Source organism: Zosterops lateralis (genome assembly GCF_965231275.1).
Source record: "Zosterops lateralis genome assembly, chromosome: 3".
In the NCBI taxonomy this organism is placed as follows: Eukaryota; Metazoa; Chordata; class Aves; order Passeriformes; family Zosteropidae; genus Zosterops; species Zosterops lateralis.
In genome coordinates this window covers 35,605,694-35,621,125 of record NC_139764.1, presented here as the reverse complement: position 1 = coordinate 35,621,125, position 15,432 = coordinate 35,605,694, and the positions used below count along the sequence as shown (strand labels likewise).

Sequence of the window (15,432 nt, the reverse complement as noted above, 5' to 3'; positions counted from 1 at the left end):
TCACACATGTGCCAAGTCTGTGGAAAGGAACAGTTAAAATTCCAACTATAAATTTCACAGAACATTACAGGAAAGGGAGGTATTTGGAGATTCAATAGAACATTCTTGCATCCTTTCAATAATTCATAGTCAGTTCAGATGCAAAGAACACCTCATGAACAACGATGCAAAGAGGAACTAAGCTTAAAGCTCTCTTGACAGCCTCGTAACCTAAAGGTGTTCTTGCCCTTCACCTTTGTGGGGACAGAAGTTAAACGTGTTCACAGGGGCTGGGTGGAGTCTTAAAATAATAGTTGGATATTCCTGTTAAAAAAAAATAATATATATATATATATAAGTAATGGAAAAAAGAGGTAAAACCAGATTATCATGCAAGATTCCAAAGCTTATATGTTTTGTTTGTAATAGACTGTAACTTCTTTTTTCTTTTTTTTTCTTTTTTTTTTAGCATGTGGATGAATGCTCTCAAAACACTTGTTGGTAAATTTGCTGCTGCTGGTATAAATTTATTTAGTACCACTTTGGATTAATTCCACCACAACTTATTCAGAAATCAAGAATCAGGTGAAAAGTCAATCACTACCAATTTTTCTGTTTTTATATATTACAAGCTCAAGTATTAACACTACAATTTATGTCCAGCACTAACTTCAAGTGGTTCTGTTTAAAACCAAGACAAGCATCAGCCAGGAAAGCAGACTGAATAAGCTAAAGATTTGGGCGAGAGCTGGAATTTAATTATGTATTTTGCATCCGTAATGACTGGTAAAATTAACTTACCAAGCTGGCTAGTTACACAGTCTAAAAAGCTGAAAAACTACAGTTCTGATATGGAAATATGTCCATCAGGGATCCAAGACAGCCCTCGCTATTACTTTGTCATGGCTGATTTTTATTTGTAGCATAAAAAAAAAAAAAAAAAAAAAAAAAAAAAAAAAAAAAAAAAAAAAAAAAAAAAAAAAGGGGGCAGGGAGAGAAGGAGAGAAGAATGGGAAATGCTTTTTTTCTGTTCCCAGAATAAAAAAACCCCAAACCTTCAGAGCTGTTTGTTGATACTAAATCCTTAAGATTGCAAATGCCTACGTTAGCACCATACAGAGTGAACTTCAGTGGACTTCCCTTGTGAAGAAGTATTACCATAAGGACCATTATATAAGCAATCAACACAGTACACAGGAAATATTTAACATGTCATCACATTATTACATAATCCTTGGAGAGTCAAAATTAGCAAGACTCTAACTGTTACTAAGGCTGTAACTCTGCCTCGTTTAGTGGAGGGGGAATCTGTCCCTCCAAATCTTTCTTATTTCTCTTTACAAGGGATTAACAGTATTGGTGGGGAAAAAAAAAAAAAAAAAAAAAAAAAGGATGCATGTTGAATACCATGCTATTAAAAGCAAAACAGAGCAAGATGTTGTAAAACAGTTAGGGAAGCAATATTTTTATTTTGTCATCATAAAATAACATTGTTTAAAGATCACACAAATTTGATAGATCATCTTTTTTTTTCCTCCAACATCAGGCCAGCACTAGAGTTGAGAAAGGTGTTCACCCATTTCTCGGTAAATTTATACTTTTAAGTAAAATAATTTGATTCTCTAAATATGCACTTTAATTAATTATGTCACACAGTAAATATCTTGCTCCTTTGGTCAGAGATAGTAAATGAAAACTTCAAATACTTGTATCTTCAATTTTTAAAAACCCAATATACATCCTTAACCAAGGAGTATTTACGGTACACACGAGCCATAGATACAAAATACACAGTATATACATGTTTTGAAAACAAATTGGAATTTATAAAAACTCAACGGCCAAATCACAGTAATTGAGGCACTAAATTAAAAGTAGTATCTTCTTGTCTTGATTATACAGACTATTCTGTGAACAATCAGGACTGTTTCATAAATATATATTATCTACAGAATTTGCTGTGCCAAAAAAAGCCAGCTGTATTTAAGCTCAAAAGAAAAATTGCACTTTGAGATTGTTAACAGTTAACTTCTCATTTTTAGTTCTTGAATATAATAATCTGGTCCCAGTGCTTTTGGCACAGGTATTGAGTTGCAGTTTTGCTACGCTTTGCTATAAAACACAAGGTTCTTTTATTTTGTTCATTAAAATCTGAAGAGTCTTAAACAAACCTAGAACTTCGATACAAATCTATATAGCTACAATTGCTTCATTAAATAATATACACAAATATGCTCTTCCGTCTTAAAACATCTCGACAACTGGATACAAAACAGTCACTTGTATTATCTCCAGCCTTCTTAATCTTGCACACTATCAGTCTGCAATTGACTGAAATAGGGTTTCTGGCCACATCTTACACTAGATCACACCCCAGTATACAAGGACAGAAAATAAATGTATAATAAAAAGATTGGATAAATTAGAAGGGGTTTCTTGGTCTTGAATTCTTCTCCAACTAGTAATGATGCAGCACTGTATGCAGCCCAAAAGACTCCAAATAACTGAAAAAGAAGATGAACAGTCTTAGCTGACACCACCACAGTAAAAATCACTTCTCTCACTATAACACAGAGCCAACCATAAGTAATACTTGTCACAGCCCAAGAAGTTTTGGCCATTTGGGGTTTGTAATGCATTTTCATACTAGTGGTGCAAAGATAAGAACCTTGCAGAGATTCACCCTGAAGTTAACACACGAGTGTCAGTAGTAATAAAGTAACAGAGGCTTCATGAACATATATTTATTTTGAAGTTATATATTAGTTAACTGGTGAGTTAATGATTTACGTTCTCACTATCATTTATCAGTAATCACAGATTATCAATTCTCAAATACAGAAATTTTGTTATTTATCATACACTCTAGTTTTACTGCAATTATACTATTAGGCAACAAGCTAAAGGGACAGAAATAATGAAACCAACAGAACAAACCTAGCTCATAACAGAATTTTATCAGTTAACCTTCCCAGGCTCAGCAGTAACTTCAAAGGCTACCTAAAAGGGGTTTAAGAAGTACTGGAAGTGTTCAAGAGCGTTATGTCGTTCTGGGATCTTTTAGGGAATGTTGCTGGTTCCATGAAAGGTGTCCAGCAGCAGGTGGTATCAGGCAGGTTATTCTTTGTGCCTTACATTCCCCATCTGTACATCAGAACAATCCTTACCTTCTGTGCAAAGGGTACGCAGAGCTTTGTACTGCTACCACTATGGGGAGGTCTCAGAACAATGACTGACGTCATATTCATGCTGCAGAGACTAAAAATAATCTGGATGATGGGGGAAGGGAGAGAACAGCTGATTTTCAGCTTCTTCATTCTGAGGTCTAATTATGCTTTCTCTTCTCAAAATAAGAATCTCATCTTTTTTGTAATGCAACTATTAGAGCACAGCAAAATACTTAAATACAAGCTACTCTAGTAACAACAGGTGTTGTTATGGCAACAGCACTGTATATCCCCAAGCACTCAAATGGAGCATTTCAAACCATGTTAACCAAAAGGATCACAGAGCTCACTTTGTAGTTCTGAAAATTTTGACACATCATTATGTTTTCCTGAGCAGATTACTTAAAGTGTTAAGAAAGAGACTTAAAAATAACATAAATTCTCAATAGATGATACGAACTTACTTTTATTAGGGTAGAAACAACTTCAAATGATCCAACCACCAAAAGTACAGGTGCTATGACAATGAGGGGAAGTAGAGAATATCCTATTACACCAAGAACTTGGCCATAAGCAACCTGAAATTTTCAAGCACATAAAAATAAGCTTTGCAGTTCTCAATCTCTGTCGCCAAATACAATTTGTTCTTGTTATAACACTATGAATAACAATAACAATTCTAATGTGTTATACTCGTGAAATTTCAGATAAAGGAGGCTTGCTAGTATAAAAATTGGTTTGGTATGCTGAACTGTAAGATTTACACATAGGTTGTATTTTTTTTTTTTTTTCCAAGAACACTGTAAATGATCACTTTCAAAGGAAGCATTACATATGATACCCAGGAGCACAGAATTGCAACTGACCTCTCAAGGACCAGCTGTAGCCCTGGTTGTCAAAAGCAGCAAAGACATAATTTTCTGCATTAACATATTCATATCCATAATACATAAATAAATACATAAAGCTCATTAATGTTTTTGGTATCAGTGGAAAACTTAAAACTTGATCCCTGTACGGCACAGAATTCTGACTTCCAGCTTCAATTTTTTGCTACTATCTAGAACAGAGTTGGTCCAAGTACTTCTATAACTTATTTTAGCTTCAGAAGGAAATGTCTGATTTTCCCCTACTATGGTCTGAAATGTTCCTGTGCACAGCTAGGCTTCTTGGATGTAAAAGGAAAAGTAATGGCATCTTGTAAGCAGTTTCTTGCGGATGATGATCCTTCATGACAAGCTCTGCAAATCTATACTTTTTCTCCAGTTTATACGACTGATAATTTCCCATTTTGAGCCACAAACCAGATTGATTTAAGGGCATCTGGATTGTGCTGAAATGGAGAAATACCATGCAATCACATTTATAAAAACAACTTCTTTCAAAACAGCATTCACACAAGAAGACTCTAGCAATTATGATTAAAAGGAAAATTTTAAAAAATGTGAAGTAAATAACATAGGACCTCAACAACACTGGTGCATCATTAATGCAAAATTCATAGTACAAGTATAAAAATCAAGCATCACTGAATAGTTAGTTCTTCACAACACAGTTCAATACATTTTATGCTGCAGATCCATTTTAAGATGTTTTATCCTCCTGACTGTTGCACTGCAGCTGTCTGTGGGCCTTGCTGTAAGTCATTTTTTGTTGTTTACACCTGAATTGCTTAATGAGTCAATTTGTAAACAGCTCAAGCAGCTATTCCAACCCTGCTGGTGCAAGCAGCTGGAGAAAGGGATGCAGGCCACAGCTCCAGTTGGCTTTGAGGTTGAGAAACACACCCTGGCTTTCATACTTTAACGGGCTTGAACTGCATCAGGCCAGGGATGGAAACAAACACTGGCAAATGCTTTAAACACAAGGACATCTAACTGCTGTTAGCCCCTCATTTAAAACAAAACAAAACAAAAGTTTCCATTTAGTACAGTGACCAGAAACTTGAAAGCATTGTTCCCTGAAGAATGGACTTCAGTTCTGGACCACAGGAAGCTGTTAGAATTTCTGGGATTCACAGCACAAATTTCCAGACTGTTTGTCACTTCCAAGCACACCATCCATTGCACCAAGAGGCTAGTTGATGATCTCTGTATTTTAGACTTAATTTTGGAGACTGAAAACCTGAAATGTTGACTTTACACTTAGCAACTGCATCCATTCTTATCTGGCTACAAGATCCAAACCCAAGCACCAAGAAAACCCAACTACTGCTGAAAAACATCATCAAGAGACTTGACATTACCTCTCTCTACATCCTTTTCACATATAGGTACTTACTTCTCCTCCAAGAACTCTGGCCAGTAAAAAAATTGTCAAAGATCCAAATATCCAAATAGTTATAATCCAAGAAACAACCTTAAGAGATAAAGAACAATTCATTTATATGAGTAATTGTCATTGTGAAAAAGGAAAATCCATTTCCATAATCACTTGCACTGCAGTCAAGGATTTTATTATGCAAAAATGAATTCTGAATTGTGACAGGAATAATGTTTAGTATCACAGTGTAATTAGCAAATGGAGTTCAGAGGTTACATTTACAGGATCACATTAATGGTAAATTTGGTGTACACAGAATGCACATGCAATGTATTCTGTAAGTATTGTAACAGGAATAGGAAGTTGAGTTAAAACTACCCTAAATGTCTTCATACCTCATCTATTACAAAATATGGGCTCAGACAGTTTTCAAAAGTCAGCCCAACCAATACAAGGAACTGGAATTCTCCTTCTTTCACTTATAAAGATGTCACTTTATCCTTTACTCAAACTGAGAATGCTCAGAAGACATAGGATTTTAATTCTTAGTGGAACTTGATGATGATGATAACTTTATATAGAGTCTCAGATTCCTGAGACCAAGTCTGTCATTTTTTCTTGCTTCTTTCATAGTTCTGCTCTTAAACTACAGAAGAAATCCTAAAATCATTCTCTGGCTTAAAAGAACCTTCAAATTAACTTAGCTGGTTTTGGTGTCGAGCCACTGGGAGGACTAGAAGTAAGGCTCTCCTTTCTGAAAGGCCTTTTTAGAAGGAAACAGCAGTCGAAGTCCAGTCTCTGTATTTCCAAACATAAAATGACTGAACTTAAAATATTAAGTCAGTACTCAGATCAATACTTTGCTTAATTAGAAGTTCCATATTTCCAGAAGAATGAAATAGGAAAAACCAGATAAAAATCACAACAGCACTAAAAATATATATATAGTGGCTTTATACTCTTTGTGAAAATGGCACACAACCTCCTTTTACTTCCTGTTTCCCTCTACTGACTAAAAGAAGAGGACCAGATTAAAATCTTAGAGTAGAAGTGCTCCTCTCTCTCCAGTTTAGAGAGTTTTGGTTCATCTAGTCCAGCTGCTGTCAGTCATGCTGTTGCTGGCTTCTAGCTTTCCCTCCTCATACATACACAGCACTCTTGCATCCATATGGTAAACCCACTGTTCCTAAGAAACCTGAGCCCCAGTGTTCCTGTACAGGAGACAGACAAACTGCAGGAGGTGGTTCATCTGTCACAGGGTCAGGGAATGGCCCTTGCTTTGCCAAGGAGACAGGTGAGTGGTCCACCCAGAAGACTTGAACAATAAAGAAGTTTAGTCTACTCACTTCAAGCCTCATAGAGACAAGATATTGAGACTGAATTCTTAGTCAGCATTTGGTACACCATATGGAAGCCAGAGGTCCCAAAGGGAACGATTTTATCCCACCATTCACAAGAATCCTTGCATAAGCACATTCTGCAGGTTTACATATGGCTTATTGCCATACTTGGTCACATTCTAAACAACTGTAACCACACATTTAGTCATAAAGATTTCCAATGCAGGAGCACCTAGGCTTACATTCAAAATGTTACTATAAATGATAACACTTCTTTATTTTAATCAGAACATAAAGAAAAAAGCTAACAATGTTTATGGAAGTCAATTAAATATGCACAATGCCTCTGGAGTTCAAAAGGAATTATGGAAAAAGTCTATTGACCAGAGGAAAGTTATTTGATTGAAACTGAGCTGGGAGGACAAAATAGCAAATGTCACTAATGAGGATTAAATATACCAGATAACAGCAGTCACATAGTATGAATTAAATAAGCAGCTTTATTTGTCAGGAAATTAGAATTCATGGCATCCAAACAAGTGCTTTTCGCTAACATTTTTTAGTAATAAAAAGCAAGTTAACAAAAGGTCACAATTAAAATGGAAAGATTCACTAGTATGACTATAAACCCATTAGTATCAATCTGGTTCCTCTAGAAACCACATCTTTCCTTTGTTTTACTGTATAAAAACAAACTTGACATGTCATCATGATTAACTTACCCGTGGGCTATTTAATGCATTCCTAACTGCTGTCTTTCTACACATTAACTTGAGAAACAGCACTTGAAATGCCCCACATTAGTATGTGAAAAAAGACTTTCTACCTACGTAAGAATGCAAATTGCTTAGCAATCACATCCCCAAATTTAGTTCAGATTTCTTTTTAGGCAGAGGATTTACACCTACCTTAAATTGTCCATATAATGAAATCATTGAGAAGAAGAGGACAACTGCCAGAGGACCCCAAAAGTCCGGATTGTCTCTCACTACCTGCCTATTGAACCCAAGAGATGGCATAGGCATCAACACACATCGAATTTTGTAGTAAATATCCTTCAGATCAATGTCCAGTTCTTCCCTGAAATAATAAAGCAAGTGACCATTACTATACACCACAGTAATGAAACAGAGCTAAAAAAATAAGTACAGGGGCAAACAGTAGGTTTACAGAGCAAGTCTCCTATCAGCCACAAGGAGCCACGAATAGCAAAGGAACAGCCTGTCCACAGTAAAGCAAGACCTTACCTTCTTGCTGCATTCAGTAACTGGTGGGACACAGATTTATTTAATTACTCACAAACAAACTACATGACTGAGAAGAGAAAACATACACAGCATACCCAGACCAGGCTGGATGGGGAGTAACCTGGACTGGTGAAGGGTGTCCCTGCCCAAGACAGGGGGGGTGGAACTGGATGATCTTTAAGGTTGCTTCCAACCCAAACCATTCTGTGATACCTTGAGAGTCTGCATTAATATAGGAGGTCTATTTTCAGACACACTAGGACATTGACACATTTGTATCATTGTAACTACAAGTCAAAGACATGCATACATAAAGAATTCCTGTGTATTCCTATGCCAAGCTCTCTGCCATGAGCACACTTATGAAAATATTTTATTTCAAATTCTGCAAGAAATACCATTACATTCACTAATCTTACACCATTTCAAATACATCATGTAAAACCAATTTTTTAAAATAAATTGGAGTTTAGCTTCCTTCAAGAACAGTAGTTTTCAACAGACCAGTTTATGCCTATTGTTTAATTTCTAGCTTGTTTCCACTATGGGTAAAATGAACTAGCAGCAATATGTATCAACAGATCTTGTCCTTCCATCATTGCCTTCTCTGCTTCCTGTGACAAACTCTGCAAGCAGATACAAATTGGCCAGAAGATTCTTCTGCCCAGGACTCCAAGCTAGTACATGTTGCCCTGACTGTACTAGCCTAATGGGGAAGCAATCAGATTTTGCAAGTAATGGGCAATTCCACTTCTTTATGTGCAGAACCTCAGTCATGATAAGGAGCTCTGAAGAGCTGCAAGAGATTTCCAGCAGGTATACTGCTCTACATTTAAGAACACAACGAAGAAAAATGTAGAATTATATCCTAAGTTCATTTATGAAGGTTTTGTCCAAGGCTTTGATTTTTTGGCTTTTTCTTCACAAAAGCTGAAGTGAGAAATAAATGCAAAGATGTGATTCACCACAACTTTTGTTTCAAAAAAAATCAAATACTGCTAATTCAGTCCCTCAAGGCAATTTTTGGATTACTATTACTAAAGCTACTTCAAAAGTGGTATTACTAGCTGATGACTAAGTAACAAAATTTGTTCTTTAACCATCCCTGAATCTAAGGAATAAACTGGAAGCATCTGTTTGCCACCATTTATCTAAAAAGGATGCAGCAGACCTATACTTTACTCTAAAGACTGTGTAATACAAGTATTTGCTGCAAGGAAATAATTTCATTGTCTAGGTTTTCTGACAGTTTCTCATGTGAATAAATTGTCTTTTGCATGAAGCTGACAGCTCCCTCCCCTGAAAGTGATGGTAGCTGTATCAGGAAACAAATGTTTGCAGTAAGGCTCCACAATGAGAAAGTAAAAAAAAAAAAAAAAAAATAATCTCACTTTATTGAACAAAACATTTTCACGCTAGCACTGCATTGGTGAACTTCCCTTAGCAGGCTGCTGTTCTTTCAATCCTTAATAGGATTCAGATTGTAAGAATTCATGACACATGTTTCTGGGGATAATCAAAACAACAAAATTACACAAAAGTCAGAATTCCTACATTGTCACCTCACTACACCAGTCTGTTTCCTAATTAAAAGTTAGAAGTTCACAAAGCAGACTTATTCACACAAGGAGCTACTTCTGCACACTTTAATTTAAACCAGTTCTCAAGTAGCACTGTCATTATTATGCTCTCCAGGCATCTGTTGTCTTCCAGTACTCTCATCTGAGTTCTCCAGAGTACTCTCTGTCTCACCCCAATTTTTTAAAGCATCATTATGTTTAATTCAGAGGAAAACACTGAGACTGTGAGAATGAAGTTGTTTAGGTGCAGAACAAGGACCAGGCTGCCTGACTCATGGCGTACTAATCTTAAGATACAAACTTTCTTCAGCCAGCCATGTTTCTGTGAACAGAACAAGGGATGCCAGACTTTCAGTTTAAGGACATTATCACCCTTCAGCACTAGCACCCTTTAAATCTAGCCTTATAGTAAAAGGCAGCCTCAAAGATAATAAACTTTGTGCTACCTTGGTTCTAACATCCCTACTGTAATAACCATGATTCACAACGCTTTTGCTTCAGAATAACTGACAGAACTGACTGGGATTTACTTAACAGGAATCTTCCCACAGGATTGTCTTAGCCTTTGATTCTTCCACAATATGAAGAAACATGAATGCAAAAGATACAAAGAATACAGTCTCATGTTTTTTAAAACATTACAAGATCAACAGTTAAAAGTAGAAAAGCCATATAAGCTTTATACTTACGGAGGTAAAAACCCATAATGAGAAACAATGCTTCCATTCTTGCACCAGAAAACACTCATTGGTCAAGTAATTTGTCAAACAGAATTCTAGTCACAGCACAAGGCTGTGGGACAATGAAAGTCTAAAGTTGCTTGTCTTCCCTACACAGCTCATAAAGACAGATATCCAAAAATAATTGCAACATACAGGAGTGGCTTATTGTCTTCTGGGTCGTCATCTTCCACTTCCAGAAGCCAGCCATAGCCTCTCTGTCTCAGGAATGTAGTCGCAGTAGATTCTTTGATGAATTCTCCTCCAAGATTTAGCTTAACATCTGGAGTTGTTATGGAACCACTAAGATCTGAAGAAAAAGGGAGAAAAATACAGAACTTTTTATGTCTTGCCAAAAGCCATTTGATTGTAAAAGTACTGGAAGATAAACAACAAACATATGAAGCTGTATGTGTTGGTCATCACCATAAAACACTCAAAGCTACAAAATAAAATTATACTTTCACAGATACATAATTTGAAAGTGTACTTCTGGTTTTATTGCAATAGTAACAATATTGGGTTAGGTCTCAAATATCAGGCTTTAGCTTTTAGATGAGACTCTTGTTTTTTGAGATGGTGTTGTGGTATGACAGAAAGGCTTCCATTTGTGCTTTATCATTAAGTGTTTAAAGGCACAAAAGGACGACACTAATGAGAGTCTCATCCCGCTATAAATTGTGGACTATTTATAACTTTTTTCTGATCATACTCTACCTCTTTTGGCACCCATTTTTTTATAGTGGCATTGTTTCAGCCAAAACCACTCTCTGCTTTTATGTCAAAATTTTCATAAAAGGAAAACATTTGAAGGTGTTTTAATTTGTAGCCTGCCTTCAATGCAGCTGAAAATGTTAGAGAAAGAATGCTATCAGAGATCCTTAGGCTCTGGACAATGATAAGTAATACATCTTCTCTTTGATATACTATGATCTTTCTCTACCACAGCATTAAGCAAAACAAAGAGCAATTTATCTATGTTCTGGTTGGTTTTGGCAAAATTGCCAATTTTTTTTTTTATTTATTTTATTCAGTTGTATATAGATGGAAAATAAGTAGTAGTATAGGAAAATAAATTAAGCAACTTGATGAAAGAAAAAGATACATAAGAAGGGAATAATTATTCCCTTAATTATATTATTTAATAATATTAATAATATTATTTAGGAAATAATAGATTTCCATTATCTGCTAAGAAGGAAAAATCCAAATAGAAATGTGTAAATATTTTGTACAAGCTTACTATAAATATATTGAGAGATAAAGCTTTTGTTTTGCTTCTTCATTGTTGTGAGTTTTTCACACATTAAAATTCCTCAGCACAAATTTCCCAAAACATCTAACCATAGCAAGTACTTCTGAAACACTCACAGAGGCACATCAGGCCATATTTGTAGATTACATTTGCATCCTCTCTGGAAATATTACAGTCTTATAGAAACAAAATTTGTACAGTGACAGAATCTCAATGTCTTCAGCCAACATGTCTGTAAGTGCTCAGGGATTATTTAATATTGCAATTGATTCAACAGAATTCTCCTTCCCAGACTAGCTTGCTGGGCCACTCAGATTCAAGCTAGTCCATAAATGCTTTTCAACTATTTCATAATCATAAGAATTAATGATCCATTTCTTTGATTCTTGGAACACCACCTGCACAGGACCGTTGTAAAGATTATTGTAACTTAAAGCAGGAATTTCTCTTTGCTGGTCCCAATCCCAGCACACGCTGCTCTCACCAGACTCAAGCAAAGCCTTCCTCTGCTGTTTACAGAGGGAAGAAAAAAGAAAAATCTCACTGCCTGGGCATCAAGCTGAAGCCTCAGAAGTTTTCTCTTGATTGTGGACCCTATGTCATTAAGAAATATTTATTTCTGCTACAACGTAACACTTTTTTGCAAGGAGAGGGTCTGGCTACTCAGTGCATAAACACAGCTGTCAAAAGAAGCAAACACAGCAGTCCAACCAGCCAGGTATTTCTCCTTTCTCTGGGTCCACTGGTAATCCATGCTGGGGCACAGAAACACCTGCACAAGTTGTATTGACCAAGACTTCTTTTAGCAGCTGATGAACACCTGCAATCACACTTTTGAATTATAAAATCTATTAACATGATCTTAAGTCTGTTTTGCAAGACCTCGGGGAAAAAGGATTGGTCCCCTCCTCTTCTGCAGGCTGCTTTGAATGAGATTTTAAACTGTGGGCCAACTGGGCGCTGGAAAATCTGCCAAGAACTGATGACACTGATGGTTCCTGCGAGAGTCTGGGTGCCTTCACTGCTGCTGCCCCAGGCTGAACACCACAGACCCAAAACCAAGGGCTCTCAGATGCTTCATTTCAACAAAGCATTGTAGAAAACCAGCTTTTAAAACAGTCTTGACTCTCTAATTCTGAAAAAGCAGTACAAGAGGCAAAACAGTAAACAGTCTGCCCTTTCTACTATGTCTGGTGACCTAATTGTGAACATCTCTCCTGCTTTCCTCCATACAGCTCCTACATCCCACAGAAATGAGATGGGGAAACAGAACAGCTAATTTTTACTTTTTTTTTTTTTTCCTACAGACTGAGGTTTGAGAAACATGTAAAAATTAGAGTGCAATGCATGGTATTTTAATTTTAAAATGTCAACATGTTTAATGTTGCTAGTGTTTTTCTTTGCTAGGATAAGTCTATCCAGCACTTTGAGGACAGGGCTACACTTGAACAGGCAGTTCACACCTTGCTCGTGTTCATAAAAAACAGGGAGCCAAGTGTGATTCAACACAACCTACCAGAAAAGTGGCTTTACTGGATTGGGTTCAGCATTGCCCAACAAATACTTCCAGGGAAGAAGCAGAGAGCTTCTGCTCAGAGGTACATGGATCCTTTCTCAGGCCAAGGTGAAGAAGGAAAAACAAAACAAAGGAAAACTAACCAGCAAAAAAAAAACAAAACCAGCAACAAAAAGCCCCAGAGTCATGACTGTACTGTTGATTTGTATTTCTTCTCAGGACTGTGAAATGCACTAAAAAACAGGTATTCTACAGTAATTTCTCCACTTCAGCAATTCCTTTCCAAGGTGGGACACACGAGTAAGGATTTATACAATTCCCTAGTCACATTTATAAGAGTTACTAAATACATACATGAAAGTAAAATCCTTGTTATATAAATGGGGACAAACCAAAAAATCATCCTCCAACAAAGTAAGTTTGCACGATATTGACTCCCGTATGTTCAGTTTTGAAGTCTGAAGGCTCATCTTCACGGCATGCCGATACAGCACTGCTGTTTGTGCAGCAGTCTGGCAACGGGCCACGCTTCACCCCCTGAATTACACACACGGCTTCTTTTCCCCCTGCGCTGCAATGGGACACGGCGCAGACACTCCGGCACAACATTACAGCGGACGCCAACATACGACACAATGTCGGGTAAGACAACAAGGCGGGCTGGCAGCGAGACGGGAGGCAGCGGAGCGGGCAGTGACAGCGGTCAGGGCTGTGTCACGCAGCCGGACGAGCTCGGCTCTGGCCTCCAAAGAAGCCGGGCAGGACAGCGGCCCCTTTGCCACGCTGGGGCTGCTCCCAGGGCAGCGGCCACCGAGGCCACCCCGCTCCGCCCCCAGCCACGACACCAACCCAGGGGGAAGGAGGGCGAGGAAGGCCCCTGCTGTCTCTGCGGCCCGGGAACAGCCCGTTCTCCGGGCCCGGCCGGGCCGAGCCTGGCACAGCCAGCGGGCCCTGCCCGCGGCCCCGCGCTCACCCACCTTCGGCGTCCGCCGAGGAGACGAAGGTGAAGTCCCCGCTGCTGGGCGCGTAGAGCGGCGGCTGCTGAGCGCCCGGGGGCTGCATCTCCCCGCCCTCCGCGGGGCTGCGGGGCCGGCGAGGGGCGAGCGGGGACCGGGGCCTGGCGCTTCCCGGGTCCTCCTCCGGCGGCGGCGGCTCCGAGCGCAGGGCGCAGCCGCCTCACGGGGCCACGGCCAGCGGCGCCGCCCCTGCCATTGGCTGCCTGCCGCCGCCGGGACTGCCCCAGAGTGAGGTCACTTCCGCCCCGCCGCAACGCTCCGCCTTCCTTCCTTCCTCCCTCCCTCCCTCCCTCCCTCCCTCCCTCCCTTCCTTCCTTCCTTCCTTCCTTCCTTCCTTCCTTCCTTCCTTCCTTCCTTCCTTCCTTCCTTCCTTCCTTCCTTCCTTCCTTCCTTCCTTCCTTCCTTCCTTCCTTCCTTCCTTCCTTCCTTCCTTCCTTCCTTCCTTCCTTCCTTCCTTCCTTCCTTATTTTTTTTCCCCAGATGTCTCCAGGAAACAGGCTTAATATGGCATTCGTTCTACATATATCTAATTCTATTTCATACATAGATTTCATTAAGTGCCATGCTTTCTGGCAATGGGATATAAATGTATTATAAATTGGAAAAGTTACAGGTCCAGAAATAGCATAAGAGCAGTGGTTTGATTCATAGAAGGAACCTTCTTATCCCATTAAAGGAAATCCCTGAGAGGTCCATCTCAAAAAAATTTTAACAAGTAAAACCCAATCTGTTTTTATGGAGAGAACATGACTGGAAGTTCCTACTTTGCCATATCCAAGGATCACTCAAATTTGCATATGTATCAAGTATTATTTGGGTTCAGGTTCTCTGTGGACATTTTAGAACAATGTTCAGTTTCCTTGCAGCAGCAGGAAAAAAATCACCTATAATTGCACATAACCTATTTTTCAATTAAAAATCGTCTTAATATAAAATCCCCTACAGATACTTGTATAATCAGATTTTCCCTTTTAAAAGGTGAGCAGTCAAGACATGTGTTAACAGCACCTCATTTTCTTTGCTGTTATGTGGAACTTCTTTGTTACAAGATCTTTACAATAGGCTTATTTTGGTTTCTGATGTCTCTTTACTCAGTTACAGCCAGCCTGTCAGAGTTCAAGGAGCTTTTGGATGATACTTTTAGTCATGTAGTTTACTTCTAGGTAATCCTGCAAGGATGTGGGAGTTAAACCTGTTCATCCTTATGGATCCCTTCCGATATGAGCCATTCCATTTACCTACACTGCTATGAGTGTGCTGTTCCCTGTTCTTGTCGGCATGTCTTGGATGCTTCTGGAAACTGCCCTCCAGAGGATGCCAGACAAATCTGTTATTGGACTAATTTCAAATA

At 38.5% G+C, this 15,432-nt stretch overlaps 1 protein-coding gene across 1 annotated transcript; it reads right to left on the bottom strand.

The window, feature by feature from the left end:
- Window positions 1-1,428: 1,428 nt before the first annotated feature.
- YIPF4 (Yip1 domain family member 4) lies at window positions 1,429-14,187 on the bottom strand. Its single transcript, XM_083857262.1, has 6 exons — window positions 14,043-14,187; window positions 10,451-10,604; window positions 7,657-7,828; window positions 5,427-5,504; window positions 3,611-3,724; window positions 1,429-2,483 (listed from the first exon to the last, which is right to left on the bottom strand). Exons 1-6 carry the CDS (start codon window positions 14,125-14,127, stop codon window positions 2,346-2,348), a joined length of 741 nt encoding a protein of 246 aa, XP_083713388.1. The 5' UTR covers window positions 14,128-14,187; the 3' UTR covers window positions 1,429-2,345.
- Window positions 14,188-15,432: the final 1,245 nt, after the last annotated feature.